The sequence below is a fragment of the Oncorhynchus masou genome, chromosome 20, assembly GCF_036934945.1.
Source record: "Oncorhynchus masou masou isolate Uvic2021 chromosome 20, UVic_Omas_1.1, whole genome shotgun sequence".
NCBI lineage: Eukaryota > Metazoa > Chordata > Actinopteri > Salmoniformes > Salmonidae > Oncorhynchus > Oncorhynchus masou.
Window position 1 is genome coordinate 18,160,708 of NC_088231.1, and position 15,327 is coordinate 18,176,034.

The 15,327-nt window shown below is 43.0% G+C and overlaps 2 protein-coding genes and 1 pseudogene across 2 annotated transcripts; all 3 read right to left on the minus strand.

Moving 5' to 3' along the window:
- Nucleotides 1-612: 612 nt before the first annotated feature.
- LOC135507091 (uncharacterized) lies at nucleotides 613-3,719 on the minus strand. The gene is made up of 4 exons (XM_064926636.1): nucleotides 3,568-3,719; nucleotides 2,829-3,321; nucleotides 1,459-1,899; nucleotides 613-1,263 (listed from the first exon to the last, which is right to left on the minus strand). Exons 2-4 carry the CDS (start codon nucleotides 3,278-3,280, stop codon nucleotides 1,227-1,229), a joined length of 930 nt encoding a protein of 309 aa, XP_064782708.1. The 5' UTR covers nucleotides 3,281-3,321; nucleotides 3,568-3,719; the 3' UTR covers nucleotides 613-1,226.
- A 266-nt stretch (nucleotides 3,720-3,985) lies between these two features.
- Nucleotides 3,986-8,945, minus strand: LOC135507086 (E3 ubiquitin-protein ligase Topors-like; annotated as a pseudogene).
- Nucleotides 8,946-9,845: 900 nt separating this feature from the next.
- Nucleotides 9,846-12,571, minus strand: LOC135507094 (NADH dehydrogenase [ubiquinone] 1 beta subcomplex subunit 6-like). Its single transcript, XM_064926641.1, has 4 exons — nucleotides 12,299-12,571; nucleotides 11,825-11,917; nucleotides 11,262-11,306; nucleotides 9,846-10,008 (listed from the first exon to the last, which is right to left on the minus strand). Exons 1-4 carry the CDS (start codon nucleotides 12,476-12,478, stop codon nucleotides 9,943-9,945), a joined length of 384 nt encoding a protein of 127 aa, XP_064782713.1. The 5' UTR covers nucleotides 12,479-12,571; the 3' UTR covers nucleotides 9,846-9,942.
- Nucleotides 12,572-15,327: the final 2,756 nt, after the last annotated feature.

The window sequence follows — 15,327 nt, forward strand, 5'->3', positions numbered from 1 at the left end:
AAAATAGTTTTAATGACTCCAACCTAAGTGTATGTGAACTTCCCACTTCTGTGTATTTCACTGGTCACCCCCAAAGCCAACTCCTCCTTCGGCCACCTTTCCTTCCAGTTCTCTGCTGCTAATGACTGGAACGAATTGCAAAAATCACTGAAGCTGGAGACTCATATCTCCCTCACTAACTTTAAGTATCAGCTGTCAGAGCAGCTTACCAAGCCCTTAACCAACAGTGCAGTTAAAAAAAGAGTTAAGAACATATTTACCAAATAACTTAATTGTTATAGATTTATTATAGGAAGATATATATTTTTTAAACAACATATGATCATTGATAAACATGTATTATTGACATAAAGGAAATATGATTGATTGTATTTCAAAAATATTTGATATGATAAGGTCATATGATTGATTGCATATAGATTGCCATGTCAAATCATCATTAGGCCCATTGTGAAATATAGCATCTTCTTCCTATGAGCTCTGGCACCATGGTGTGGAATCTCCACCAACCGGGTGACACTCACTTCTGGCAAGCTCGCCAAATGTTAGGGTTCGTTTCCTTGTTCCTTGTTCCTTGTCAATCATTGGTGAAATTAGCATTATGACAATATCTTTAAATTAAAATAATTCAAAAACCTTTATTAATGCAATTACAGACAGAAGTTGACAATCAGGAACATAGAGCGCAGGTTTCCGAGTAAGTTCCGCATCAAACAAAAAGGTCCCATGTTACTTTATCAAACCCGAAGTCCAGCCTTTAGTGATGTCACTGCCTACGTCATTACCTTTTACTCATGAGACCAAAACCATGCCTACAAAGCTATATAAACAATGCTTTTAGTGTGTTATCTAAAAGCTTCGCAGTAAATATGTCCAAGTTGATTTATAGTGGAATGTCTGTGTAGTCTTATCTCCTACACTCCCCTGCAGAGTTCTGTCTCAGAGGGGTCTCTTTATAAATATATATATATAAATAAATAAGAGAGAGAGAGAGCATTAAAATCTCAATGTGTAAATATATTGTTAATCTGTAGTCTAGGACCCTATACATGTAAAGAGGGAGGGGTCTTATAACCCCTCCCCTTCTATTAATACAACATTAGCATAATCAATTATTGTAATACATCAATCATTTGGTACAGCCCCAATCATGACCCCTAGGTGAACCCGACACCATCCTCTTCTGATGATCATGAGTTGATGCTCCCTCTGAATGCAGAACACCATCAGTTTTGCAGTGGATTGTTCAACCAAGGGTTTACACTGGGGAAAGAGAATTCAATACAAAATGTCTCATTCAAAACCTGCATAAAGAGAGGCAAGCATAGCGTATGTGCTGGTATCAATAGCTCTTTCAAGCCTTTCTTGGAAAATTATTAATGATTGCTTTATATGTCTGCAAGCATAGTACTACTTTTGTCTAGTTTTTATAGGTGAATGTGGCTCAATATCACTTACTTCTTTAAGTTGGGCACTTTCAGCATTGCCAACACTTTGATTCTCTTTGGGTCGTAGACACAGTCCTCCTCTTGGTTGCTCGGCACCATGCCAACATTAGGAGGAACCCAGGCAGTGTCAAAGCCATGCTCAGTGTGCCAGGTCTTCTGCATTGGGTGTCTCTGCCTTTTTATCACCTTAACTCTGCCAACATCCACCTTTACTTTCAGAACCATCCTATCAGAGTCAGGAATGGTCATCAATTGGGTGTTGAGGGGGTATCTAATGACTTTTCGGATGTCTCGACTGAGGTAGACACCGGCACCAAGCATGCCATCTTTGGAAGGTTTGAATCCATTTCTCTGTATATCCACAGCAATCTGTTTCGATGTTCCATGATACATCACATAGATGTGGCTGTCCTCAGGGGAGACTCCACTCTGTAGATGATCATACTGAGATCTATAAGACAGGGAGACCATTTTATATAAAGTATATTAGATTCAGTAGGCCTATGTACATTATGTCAAATTCTAAGATATTTTATCTTTAAAGGGATAATCCACCCACAGGAATAAAAATTATGAAACTCATGTCAATTTGGTGAAAGCCTATGTTTTATCAGTGGGTTAAAAAAATAATTCTAAGTGGTCCTTCTGTGAAATCAGGAAGTCGTGTAGGAACGCATCATATGGTTCTCCTCACTGCAGATAGACACTATAATATTTCATAACGCTTTTAAAACAATTACCTGCACTCCAGATCACCAAATTAGCCTATAGATAATATGGCATACTAGTCTACATCCTCATGACAAAGTATATAAGTCACTTAGATGTGCTCAATCTACAAAGTGTACCAAATTATTTAACTCAAGTTTCTTCTGTGTGTGTCTGTGGGAAACGTGGGAAAGAGCTGTTGTTGCCATAGCAACGTACTCTGCACTGCTCTGGACAGAAATGAACTGCAAATTGAACTGGGTGAGAGACTCCTAAATTAACAGTGCAGTTTGTTTAGGCGATTTTTACAGCTATCTACATTACACGCTGATATTGATATCCTCCTTTTCCGCAGCAACCAGTGATCCGGGTCAACAGCATCAATGTAACAGTATAATTTTAGACCGTCCCCTCGCCCATACCCGGGCGCGAACCAGGGACCTTCTGCACACATCAACAACAGTCACCCACGAAGCATCGTTACCCATCGCTCCACAAAAGCCGCGGGAAACTACTACTTCAAGGTCTCAGAGCAAGTGACTAACAAAAATTTTTTTTTTCACATATTAGTGTTATTTATCAGTTTAACACTGTCAATCACAATAATTCATGGTTTGGGGTTGATTATCCCTTTAGGTTTCTTGAAAAGAGTGCAGTCTTTTTCATACTTACAAGTTATCTTCAGTAACCTTCATGACCTCGATGACTTTGATTCTCTTTGGGTCATAGACACAGTCCTCCTCCTGGTTACACAGTACCATGCCAACATTAGGAGGAACCCAGGCAGTGTCAAAGCCATGCACAGTGTGCCATGTCTTCTGCATGGGGTGGTTCTGCCTGTCTATGACCTTAACCCTGCCGACATCCACTCTGACTTTTAGTACTCTTTTCTCAGAGTCAGGAACATCAGGAGGGTATTTACAGGCTTTTCGGATGTCCCGACTAACATAAACACCAGCACCAAGCATTCTATCTGCACTTGATGGTTTGAAGCCGTCCCTCTTAATCAACTCTGCGCTCTCTTTTGAGCAGCCATGAAACATCACATATTCTCTGTGATCTTCAGGATGAGTCTTGCTGTCAAGCAAGTTGATGTAGTAGGGGGAATCAGGGTTAACATCCATAGTAACCAAACTGCTGTTAAATACACCTCTGATGAAATTAGCTGTAATGTAAGTACATACATTGCAATTACAATTTGTAAGTTAACATAATTAAACATTCCTAAGGCTGAAACTGTTACACTAAATTGTTATGGCTGAATAATATTTCAAAATATGCTGAATTATTACACTAGCATTATAACACGATCATGTAAAGACTTATTTAGTAAGTAAACAGGGGTTGTTTGATAGCCAAGTGTCCAGCAATAAGTTCATGTGTGTCAAATAACAGATGAGACCGTTCTTACCTGCTGCTGCTGACAAATGCAGGAATACTCCGTATGCTTAGGAAACCTAGCGCTTAGGTTTCAATTCCCGACTGCAGGCCAATCTTACCTATTTAGGTTTCGTTTCCTGGTCTAGTCTTGCAGTGGCAACCCGTCATTCAAGGAAGGTGAGAACCACATTTTTAGCAAAAACAAATGTAACCCTCTCACCGGGTTCGAATTTGACTCTCACGATATTACTTTACATAGAATATCTCGGATGTTAGGTGAGAAGGACATCTCCAATAAGAATCCCTATTGTAAACTATCTAGGGTGATGACAACTAGGGTATTAACTTCAGATGGAATGATTATAGGTTTGCATTGACACCCAGGCCGTGTCAAAGCCATGCATTCAATTAAATTGAAACAGTAAATGACTCCACCAAGACAACATACATAAGGTTTAAGATGTGTATTATTACATTTTCAAAGCACCACATCAAAATAATAAAAATAAACCCCAATGATTCATGCACAACCCATGTCCAAATTATTTCAAGCTTACTTAAGGGGCGCGTTGGAGCAACAACAACAACAAAAAAGCACCCCACCGTTGTGGTTACTCACTACTTATAGATATTCCCTCAGCGAAGTATGGCAGTTCTGTGCAGGTTTTCCTCACATGGTCCACAGCAAGCACAGCTATCAATGCAGACAGTACTCCTTAGCAGTAACCGATATCCCATGGGAACATGAACTCGCCAAGCAATTCTCTGTTTCGCTGCCAGACAATCCCAAAGGATTCACTCCATTGTGCTGGAAAGAAAGCTCTGCTGTTGGGACAGCTTTATGTAGGCATTAACAGTTTGTGGGCAACACTTGTCACCGTTATAGGGCAATTCACGTATTGTTTAGTGTTGTGTCTTTGCTGGCATGCATCTAAAAACACATTTTTGAGTTTGCCCCACCAAGATGTACATGCTAAAATCGCCACTGTTGTCTTGTCCCAACAGCTTAGCATCATTTTATCAAATCTCAAAAGAAAAGCAACCGTGCCCACTCAGATAAGAAGCCTAATCTAATGGGGACATTATGATACTTCTTACTTTCAATAATTTTGTTATTGCACCACTGGCAAGTTGATGTTCCTTTATCACACTAGAATCAGCTTCAGTAACGTGTTAGCATCTTAATCGTAGTAGCATCTGTAAGGTTCTAGAACCCCCATGCCATCCACATGAAAGGATTCCCACTCAGGCAGTAACCATTACATATGTGGCCTCCAACGACAAGCCACTGGCCAATGCTGACTTATTCAGGTCATATCAGCTGTTGATTTCAGTTTAGAAACATTTATTACTATTTACAACTCCACAGTTACAACAACAGTCTTTCCCATTCCCATATTGATTTATTGGCTAGTATTAAGAGCAGTTTTCCATCAGATTACAAGAACAGCAGGTAGACAAGGTGTTTGGTTTCAACACAACGGTACAAGGTACATCAGCTTTATTGCCCATGTTATCCCTGAGATTGATGCATAGAAATGAATGACTGATAAGAAATTAGCTGAAGTAATTTTATACAAATACTTTTTAAATGTAGGCCTTACAGACAGTCACTGTAAATAAGACAAATAAAACCCAATCTTTGACCCCCTTTTTTTTACCTCATACAGCAAAGTGGCACATCCCAAATGAAAGAGCACCCTTTGGCAGAACAGTACATATAAAATATCCTACATAGTGAGGTGTAAAACTATCTTTTAAAGGTAAATTAAATGTCTTCCTACCCACCGAGGCCAGCATTATGATTCTTCCAATAAATGACTTGTGTTGTCATTTGAAGGGCTATGAGAGTTCGCCTCATCCGCAGAGGCAGATTGGGACAGAACCCCTCACTATGTGTGGGTGTGTCAGAAGCAGCAGCAACATTTATAGGAGGCTTGGCCTCCAGCACTCCACTGTCCAGACCCACAGGTGGAATCTGCTGTTCCCAGTCTTGTAACATGGACTCCAGCAGGCCAGAGTCTGCAGGGTTGCCTGTGGTGGTGGTTGTGCTAGGCGCTAGCACGCTGTTGCTTGTGCTGCTGCTTACCGGGCAGGTGTGGTTAGCATCGTTAGCGCCTGCGGCAGTATGTTGGTCACTGTCGCTGTCTATGGTAATGACAGTGGGCGAGTGTTTCCTGGACCCTGTGCGCTCTTTGCTCCTGTGCCTCTTGCCCTTCTTCTTGTGCTTCTTCTTCTTCTTCTGGTGCTTCCTGGTTTGCTCCGAGGAGCTGCCCTCAAAGATGATCTCCACGCTGAGGCTCCTGCTCCTCTTCCCCCAGACTTCTCCTTGGACTTCCTGTGACGCTTCTCTTTGCTCTTCTTCTTGTCTTTCACATAGGACGAGGTGGTGGAGGAGGGAGGCTCGTCGAGGGCTTTGGAGGACTGGTCTTTGGGGGCAGGTTCCTCCAGGTGTCTCGATTTGTACTTTCTCTTCCCGCTGGGCTTCTCGTGACGAGACTTCCTGTGAGCGCCGGACGGCGAACAGGTGCTGGAACGACTTCTGGAGCGCCTCTTATCCCGCCGGTGGGAATCAGGACTCTGGCTCGGGGACCTGCAATCGATGTTCCTGTGTGAGCTGGAGTAGTAGGACCTCCTCTCTGTGTAGAGCGTGGCACTGCTGTCCCTCTCACTCTCCCGGCTGTAGTAGTGCCAGTGATAGGAGTGCGACGATGAGTCGTGGCTGCGGCCTGATCGGCTGCTATCTTTATTGTCCCGCGTCTTCTCCCATTTAGTGTGGGAACGGTCGCGGCTTTGGGAGCGTGACTGCCTCCTGCCTCTGGACAGAGTGCTGTCGCTGTTGATGGAGATAGCCGGGCTCTTGGTCGAGCGGCTGCGGTCGGCGCTCCTGGACCTCCTCCCCCCGGTCTCTGCTTCTCGACCGTGGCCTCTCTCTAGATCTATCTCGACTGTGACATCTCCTGCCGTCTTTCTCAGTTTGTCCTCTGTTTTTGCTTGCTGACTTACTGGATGATGTCTCACATCTAATTGAGGGTGAGGTGTTACATCTCTCCTTGGAGCACGATACATCTTGCTTCCTTTCCACCCCCCTCTGCCTTCCCAGGACATTGGCCTTGAGAGGAGGCGGGGCTAAGGCTGGTGAAGCGGATGTGTTGAAGCAGCCTGGGCACTTCATCTTTGATCTCCTCCAGAACAGACTCCTCTGAGTCAGAGGACAGCTTGACCAGCTCCGGAGTCCTTTCAGCAAGGGGTTTTACAAAGCCCACGATGATGCAATCCTCATCGCCAGAGGAGGTACACGCCTGTCCGTCCTTGTCGGTTTTCACCCAAGCAGAGTCCACAGTCAGGCGAGGGGCCTTTGGCTGTAACACTGCTCCGCACTCCTCCCCCACACTGCTCTCTGAGTCCGAGTCTCTGATGGATAGCAGCAGGGCCCTGGTGGGTTCTGTTGTGGAGTACGAAGGTCCGGGTGTCTCGTCGTCCCATGCTGACTGGCTCAGGGCGCCCCCGGACATGGGGTCCAGCTCCACAGAATCGCCTTCCTCCTCATCCTCGGAGATGGCAATCACCGAGGAGTTGGAGCTGCTGCCCTCGTCCGAGGACGGCGCAGGGCAGTCGTAGACGGCATGCTGGTCGTAGGCCTCCATGTTGAAGGGTGCTCGGGCGAAGTTGACAAACTCATGCAGGAAGTGATCGGTGCGAGCCTGGAGGAAGGGCTGCAGCTCCTCGTGGATGGCCCGGTCCTCCATGTCATAGCGGGTGATGCGGGACATGATAATGTGCTGCACGATGTTGACCAGGGAGCCGTGAGCGCCGTACAGCACCACCAGCTCTCTCTTCAGCCAGGGCAACAGGCGGTGCAGGCAGGCCGGGTTCTTCTGAAAGAACTCCGCCGAGATGTCCCGGGAACGGCCACCGTCTCGCACGCTCCGCACTCGCACCCCTCGCCGGTAGAGCGCCCGTCTGAACTTGATCATCTCCTGCTCACGGAGGCTGCGCACGGTCCGGCCCTCGCTTTCTGCCCGCCTCCTGGCCGCCAGGCGCGCCATCATGCGGCGGAGGCCTCGGTCCTGTCGAGGAGGGGGGGAAGCCCCCGTTAGGGCCTCGAACATGACCCCGTTGTCGGGGGGAGGGGATGTTCTTCTCTGGTCCTGCCGACGCGCCCCCGTCAGCGTTGTGCGGTAGCGGAACCGTTCCCCTGCGAAACTCCCAAAGGAACCGTTCTCTGTGGGCCGCAGGTCATACTTCTTGAAGTCCTTCTCTGATTGTATACTGTGATAGATAGAGTTGAATGGCTGCTTGCATAGCGGGCACTCGGCTTTGTTCTTGGACCACTCGTGGATGCAGCGGAAGCAGAACTTGTGCAAGCAGAGATCGAGGTAGGCCATGTTGTTGAATCGGTCCAGACAGATGGGGCACTTAGAGTCTGGAGACGCCTCAGCAGACAAAACCTCAGAGGACTTGTCCAGGGCACTCTTCTTGCGTAGCCGTAAGGTCATCTTTGCTGCTGCCATGGTGATAGTCTAGAGAAGAAAATATTGCCTCATGTTAAACAGTGTTTTCAATAAAGAAGGGACACAACACAGCACTGACTTTGTTCAAACTTAATTGTCTGTAATATACTGTCACTAGCTAGGCCCATTGGCAGATGCAGAGACAACTCTTTCATCTACACACCCTTACATATAATTTCAAAGGTATTAATTCAACCTGCAAACAGGGAATAATTTTGCAAGAGGAGCATCTAAACATTTTGTCATTATCCAATGTGTTACATAATCAAAACACTATATTAATAAAGATTGTTCAGGGGTCACAGCTGACTGTCAGAGCCATTTAGCCACATTGACCATAGATGGCAAAATGACTGTCAACCAATTTCAACAGAATCTTACAATTAGCTCACCACAGTTGTAAAATGATAATAAAGCCCAATAACTTCCCATGTAATGTTATATTACTTGAACGTGTCTTTTACTTGGTAAGGTTAACGTTAGCTAGCTCGATAGATAACTTTAGCAGCTACGTCAGCTGTTCTGACTCATCTAGGGTTGGACAGTGAACACTCATAATGGTTGACTTTGGCCCTAATCTCTGACCGATAATCCTGACAAGAAATGATGTATTCATGACATGTTTGTGAATCTGAATTGTGATAAATGACAGCTTGGGTAAATTAGCAAAATAGCTTTCAGTTAGCCATCTTTCGTCCCTTTGCTTACCAAAAAAAAAGCCGGGGATCCGAGGCAAATGTCTAAGAATCCTGTCGGCGACAACACTCAAGACCTCTCATATTATCTTTTCATATTTCACTATTTCCATATGTACTAAAGAGAAGTAAATTAATTTAGTTGTTTACCACACTCTTTGGAGTTGGCCTCCTGTTTCATACCGTGATGTAATGCTACATTTAAAAAAACGCAAAGGATGATGGTATACTGGAGGGTGTTGACCTTCCGCTTTGGAGTGAAGTACTTTTTTATGGTCTCGTGCGCCACCTATTGACAGTAACGTTTAACACAGAGGATGAATTTGCTGGAAAGCACCCTAATCTGGACATAGACGACAGTAGTGTACTAATAAACCATAGCCATCCATAATATACAAACATCAAATATGATTATGAGTTTGGTTACACTATTGGTTACTTGTGTCAAATCGTTTGCAAAGCTCTTATTTTAAACGTTTAAACAGAGGGTAGTTCGAACGGCCCAATACATCACTGAGGCCAAGCTCTCTGCCATCCAGGACTATTCCAGGAAGGCCCTAAAAATTGTCAGACTCCAGCCACCCTAGTCATAGACCGTTCTCTCTGCTACCGCACAGCAAGCAGTACCGGAGCGCCAAGTCTAGGTCCAAGAAGCTTCTAAACAGCTTCTACCCCTAAGCCATAACATTCCTGAACACCTAATCAAATGGATACCCCCCCCCCCTTTTTTACACCACTGCTACTCTGTTGTTATCATCTATGCATAGTCACTTTAATAACTCTACCTACATGTACATATTACCTCAACTAACCAGTGCCCCCACACATTGACTCTGTATCGGTACCCCCCTGTATATAGTCTCGCTATTGTTATTTTACTGCTGCTCTTTAATTACTTGTTACTTTTATTTCTTATTCTTATCTGTATTTCTTTTTAACTGCATTGTTGGTTAAAGGCTCGTAAGTAAGAATTTCACTGTACCCGTTGTATTCGACACGTGACTAATACATTTTGATTGAAACACTGGATCTGAATTACTCAAATAAATGCAGCACTCTTTCCCCCACATTCTTGTCCAAATATACTTCTCTGACATGTATTCGTATTGTAAATATTATTTAATGACATATACATAAAGTTTTTACAACAGGGCAGGGACAAAAAGACATTGTGTAATTCTTTCAACTATGTCTTCTTCAGTGGTGACCATGGCTCTCTGGGAGGTCTGGAACAACCTCTCCCGTCTCCAAGATGGTGTCACCCTGAACACAGACAGGGAAAATTAACAGATAATGAAAGAGTCAGTTGCTATATGTCCCTACTCTTTCATTACAAGGTCTAGGAAAGCTGTCTGGGAATCCAGGGCTTTTGTGGTCCGTTGTAGCTCGGTTGGTAGAGCATGACTATTGTAGAGCATGACTATTGTAGAGCATGACTATTGTAGAGCATGACTATTGTAGAGCATGACTATTGTAACACCAGGGTAGTGGGTTCAATTCCCAGGATTGCCCATATGTATAATGTATGCACGCATGACTGTAAGTTGCTTTGGATAAAAGCATCTGCTGAAATACATTATTTTGTGTTACCATAGTAGGCCACAATCACAGTGTAGTTTATATATAAGCTACACTGCAATTCAGTTCTTTACTGTTAACTGCCAAAGTGCACCATTGTGTCACATGCATCTGTTAATAAATCTATAAGCAATAAATCACATTTTATTGGTCACATATACACATGGTTAGCAGATGTTACTGCAAATGTAGCGAAATGCTTGTGCTTCTAGTTCCGACAATGCAGCAATATCTAACAAGAAATCGAACAATTCCACAACAAAACCTAATACACACACATCTAAGTCTGATATCCAGTAGTTCTTCCCGGCTGTATGTAATAACACTTAAGATTTTCTGGGGTAACAATGTAAGAAATAATACATAGAAAACAAAACACGGCAAAGTTTCCTAAGGACTAGAAGTGAGGTGACCCTCTGTCGGCGCCATCTTGTCCAATCATCAATACAAAAGGAAAGGGGGATACCTTGTCAGTTGTTCAACTGAAATGTGTCGTCCGTATTTAACCCAACCCTTCTGCCCACTCACTGGGTACAGATGGCAGTTCAACATCTACATTTGATTTACATTTGGTTGAGTTGTCAACTAATATGAATTTAATGTGAAATCAACCAAAAATGTCACCCAGTCATTTAGGTTAAAAGTTGGGTGAAAAAAATACAAAATGACCTTGCGTTAATGACTTTTGCAAAACCAATTAGTTTTCCATGTTGACATTTGCATTTTTTGGTTGAAATGTCATGGAAACAATGTATGTTTCAACCTGTTTTTGCCCAGTGGGCAGTGAATCCACTGTAAGACTAAGAGCCAGTTCAGACACAGATCAATCGTAGTCTGGACTAAAAAGCACTGACAATGGAGATTCTTCATTGTATGTCATTTTTCATCCAGGACAATGCTTAATCGTGTTCCTATAACTACAAATGAGATGTACTTACAGGGAACAGTCTGGGCTTCAGCTCCACGATGCCATAGGGCTTTTTCTGTGACAAACACACAAGCAGGACAGGTCAATGTTTTAGATTGAATTGAAGACTCTTCTATGACACATGCATGATACAACTTTCAATAGAGCAGGTATAGTGAATGAACACCAACAACACAGGGCTAAAAACTGCAATCCACTACTGTATAATAACATTTCATAAATCGGAGCACAATTAACTTTGAACATCCAAGGTCAAACACATTATCAGTCTTCTTGGCCATTAGGTCTCAGCCTTAAATCAAGACCTGTCTGTCTAGGCAGTAGGTCAAGGGAAAGCATTAGCAATGCTGATTTTTGAGTGACACAGCCTGGCATTTCATGTCTGATTTAGAGCTGGGAGGCCTGGTGTTTTAAATCGAACCAATTAGGCCTGTGAGGTGGTTGGAAGAATCCAGGTGGTGTCTGGTTGGGCCAAAATCCTCTTACACTCCAGGAACAGGTTTTCCTAACAACAACATTACTACATGAACGAAAAGACAATACAATTGTTGGTGTTGAATTGATTGAACTTACAGCAACATGATACTTCACATAATAATGCACAACCCAGGCAGGAATCAGCAACCGGGTCAAGGCGAACACGCCACCAGTGTAGACTTTGTAGGTCTGGAAAGAGAGCAACACAAAGGGGACGTGTGTCACAAACGTTAACAGGTGTTGTTGATTTCTTACTGACAACAGTTGATGCACTTTTCCGGTACAACTACTAGTTAGCAACATGCCAGTAGCTATGTTACGTTCAGGTTGGCAGTGGCACAGGTGACTGGCATCACACCAAGCATGAGAATACTAGTCAATGTGGCTATGGTAACTAGTGACGACCCATGCAACTGGCTAGGCTAGCTAGTAAACAGTAACACCGACGTCTCAAAACAAAAACATAGCACGTAGCTATCACAAATACTAGCTAGTTCGTCAGTCTAATCCAATTCACACAGCGTTGTTCGTTGATATAGTACAATGAAATGGCCAAAATGATGAACTCACGTAAAGCCTCCACAGGGTCTTCGGTTCCAGAAAGCCAGCCCAGAATTTTGCCACCGGCCAGGGGGCTGTCTTTGGCAGCACGGGCTCTCTGGGACTGAGCTCTTGGTCCTTCAGCCATTTCCTCCTGAGGTTTGAAATCTGCTCTACGCGGAGCTTTTCGTCTGCTGTGTAACCAGTCATGATTAAGAAGGGCTAGTTCTTATTTTCTTGATATTCAACCTCACTACAATGACACCATGGAGGACACCGCCATGGAGTGCACAGCCAAAACTCATGAAGAAGAAACCAGTCAACGACAACGGTAAATACACATTTCCTCCCTTGGCTGACTGTGTGAGTGACATCTATGGGACTGGAGGAGGAAACAAAAGAGGGATTTTTCATGATCACTGATTTCTCTGATGCATTGTGCAAAATATGCTACACACAATTGCTTACTACATTTTTTACATTCATCCAAAATTAAGGTAACTCTGTATTATGTATCCATATGCTTTTTACTATAATGGTAAATGTCTTTGTGAATTACTATTCAGATGTCATAAACAGTGAATGATAATGAGTTTTCTGTTTGGATGCGGTTGCAGCATTATAAACTGTTGTCACCATATGACCATTCTACCACTGTCCCGAGGGCATAAGCAAGTCCTCAATAAATTGTATTTTATAAAGCCCTTTTTATACCAGCAGTTGTCACATAGTGCTTACAGATACCCAGCCTAAAACCCCAAAGAGCAAACAATGCAGATGTAGAAGCACAGTGGCTAGGACAAACTGTAATCTAATCTGCGCCCAGTATAGACTGGTGAGGTGTGAAACCTTAGCTATCATCAAACATTATTGCTTCAGAGGGCTTTTTCAATCATTAGTCATTACACTTAAAATACAAGCTGAAATGTTTGACATTTGTACATAATATGGGTTATATATAAGGACTAGTTATAATGTGATGTATTATCAATAGTTAGTGATACAGTATAGTCAACTGTCTTGATCATCAATTTGTTAAGCAAACTATATCAATGTCTTCTGAAATATAGTGGACTTTATCAACACATCCACAAAATCATTCATCCGTATGTGATGCAGAGTGTAACAGAGTAGGTCAACTAGTGTGTAAGTTGCCATCAATACATAAATCAATGAACAGAAATAGTGTGCTCTCCTGACAGTAGTACTACAGCCAAATATATAGTTGAGTGTTCCCTCCATTCCCCGTACTGGGTTGTAAAACAACATGATTGCTTTCTGATGACGGACAGTGTCGAAATACTCAAGACATGAAAAATATATAAAATACGGATGTTTTATGTCACGCATCAAATTAAACCACTGACATGTCCATCTGAAATGTCTCTCTTTTCTTATTAGAATTATGAATTTATTTCCAACTGACCATAGGCTTATACAGTGCCTTGCGAAAGTATTCGGCCCCCTTGAACTTTGCGACCTTTTGCCACATTTCAGGCTTCAAACATAAAGATATAAAACTGTATTTTTTGTGAAGACTCAACAACAAGTGGGACACAATCATGAAGTGGAATGACATTTATTGGATATTTCAAACTTTTTTAACAAATCAAAATCTGAAAAATTGGGCGTGCAAAATTATTCAGCCCCCTTAAGTTAATACTTTGTAGCGCCACCTTTTGCTGCGATTACAACTGTATGTCTCTATCAGTTTTGCACATCGAGAGACTGAATTTTTTTCCCATTCCTCCTTGCAAAACAGCTGGAGCTCAGTGAGGTTGGATGGAGAGCATTTGTGAACAGCCGTTTTCAGTTCTTTCCACAGATTCTCGATTGGATTCAGGTCTGGACTTTGACTTGGCCATTCTAACACCTGGATATGTTTATTTTTGAACCATTCCATTGTAGATTTTGCTTTATGTTTTGGATCATTGTCTTGTTGGAAGACAAATCTCCGTCCCAGTCTCAGGTCTTTTGCAGACTCCATCAGGTTTTCTTCCAGAATGGTCCTGTATTTGGCTCCATCCATCTTCCTTATCAATTTTAACCATCTTCCCTGTCCCTGTTGAAGAAAAAGCAGGCCCAAACCATGATGCTGCCACCACCATGTTTGACAGTGGGGATGGTGTGTTGTGGTTGATGAGCTGTGTTGCTTTACGCCAAACATAACGTCTTTGCATTGTTGCCAAAAGTTCCATTTTGGTTTCATCTGACCAGAGCACCTTCTTCCACATGTTTGGTGTGTCTCCCAGGTGGCTTGTGGCAAACTTTTAAACAACACTTTTTATGGATATCTTTAAGAAATGGCTTTCTTCTTGCCACTCTTCCATAAAGGCCAGATTTGTGCATATACGACTGATTGTTGTCCCATGGACAGAGTCTCCCACCTCAGCTGTAGATCTCTGCAGTTCATCCAGAGTGATCATGGGCCTCTTGGCTGCATCTCTGATCAGTCTTCTCCTTGTATGAGCTGAAAGTTTAGAGGGACGGCCAGTGTCTTGGTAGATTTGCAGTGGTCTGATACTCCTTCCATTTCAATATTATCGCTGCACAGTGTTCTTTGGGATGTTTAAAGCTTGGGAAATCTTTTTGTACCCAAATCCAGCTTTAAAACTTCTTCACAACAGTATCTCGGACCTGCCTGGTGTGTTCCTTTGTTCTTCATGATGCTCTCGCGCTTTTAAAGGACCTCTGAGACTATCATAGTGCAGGTGCATTTATACGGAGACTTGATTACACACAGGTGGATTGTATTTATCATCATGAGTCATTTAGGTCAACATTGGATCATTCAGAGATCCTCACTGAACTTCTGGAGAGAGTTTGCTGCACTGAAAGTAAAGGGGCTGAATAATTTTGCACGCCCAATTTTTCAGTTTTTGATTTGCTAAAAAGTTTGAAATATCCAATAAATGTCGTTCCACTTCATGATTGTGTCCCACTTGTTGTTGATTCTTCACAAAAAATACAGTTTTATATCTTTATGTTTGAAGCCTGAAATGTGGCAAAAGGTCGCAAAGTTCAAGGGGGCCGAATACTTTCGCAAGGCACTGTATATA

What these genes read in the sequence shown, in the direction of transcription:
- LOC135507091 (XM_064926636.1), bottom strand. Translation starts at nt 3,280, where the DNA reads ATGGATGTTAACCCTGATTCCCCCTACTACATCAACTTGCTTGACAGC. An exon ending in AAGGTTACTGAAGATAACTT is followed by an intron (nt 1,900 to 2,828) that starts GTAAGTATGAAA and finishes CCTGTCTTATAG; the next exon opens with ATCTCAGTATGATCATCTAC. An exon ending in AAAGTGCCCAACTTAAAGAA is followed by an intron (nt 1,264 to 1,458) that starts GTAAGTGATATT and finishes CTCTTTCCCCAG; the next exon opens with TGTAAACCCTTGGTTGAACA.
- LOC135507094 (XM_064926641.1), bottom strand. Translation starts at nt 12,478, where the DNA reads ATGACTGGTTACACAGCAGACGAAAAGCTCCGCGTAGAGCAGATTTCA. An exon ending in ATGTGAAGTATCATGTTGCT is followed by an intron (nt 11,307 to 11,824) that starts GTAAGTTCAATC and finishes TGTTTGTCACAG; the next exon opens with AAAAAGCCCTATGGCATCGT. An exon ending in TGAAGCCCAGACTGTTCCCT is followed by an intron (nt 10,009 to 11,261) that starts GTAAGTACATCT and finishes GTCTGTGTTCAG; the next exon opens with GGTGACACCATCTTGGAGAC.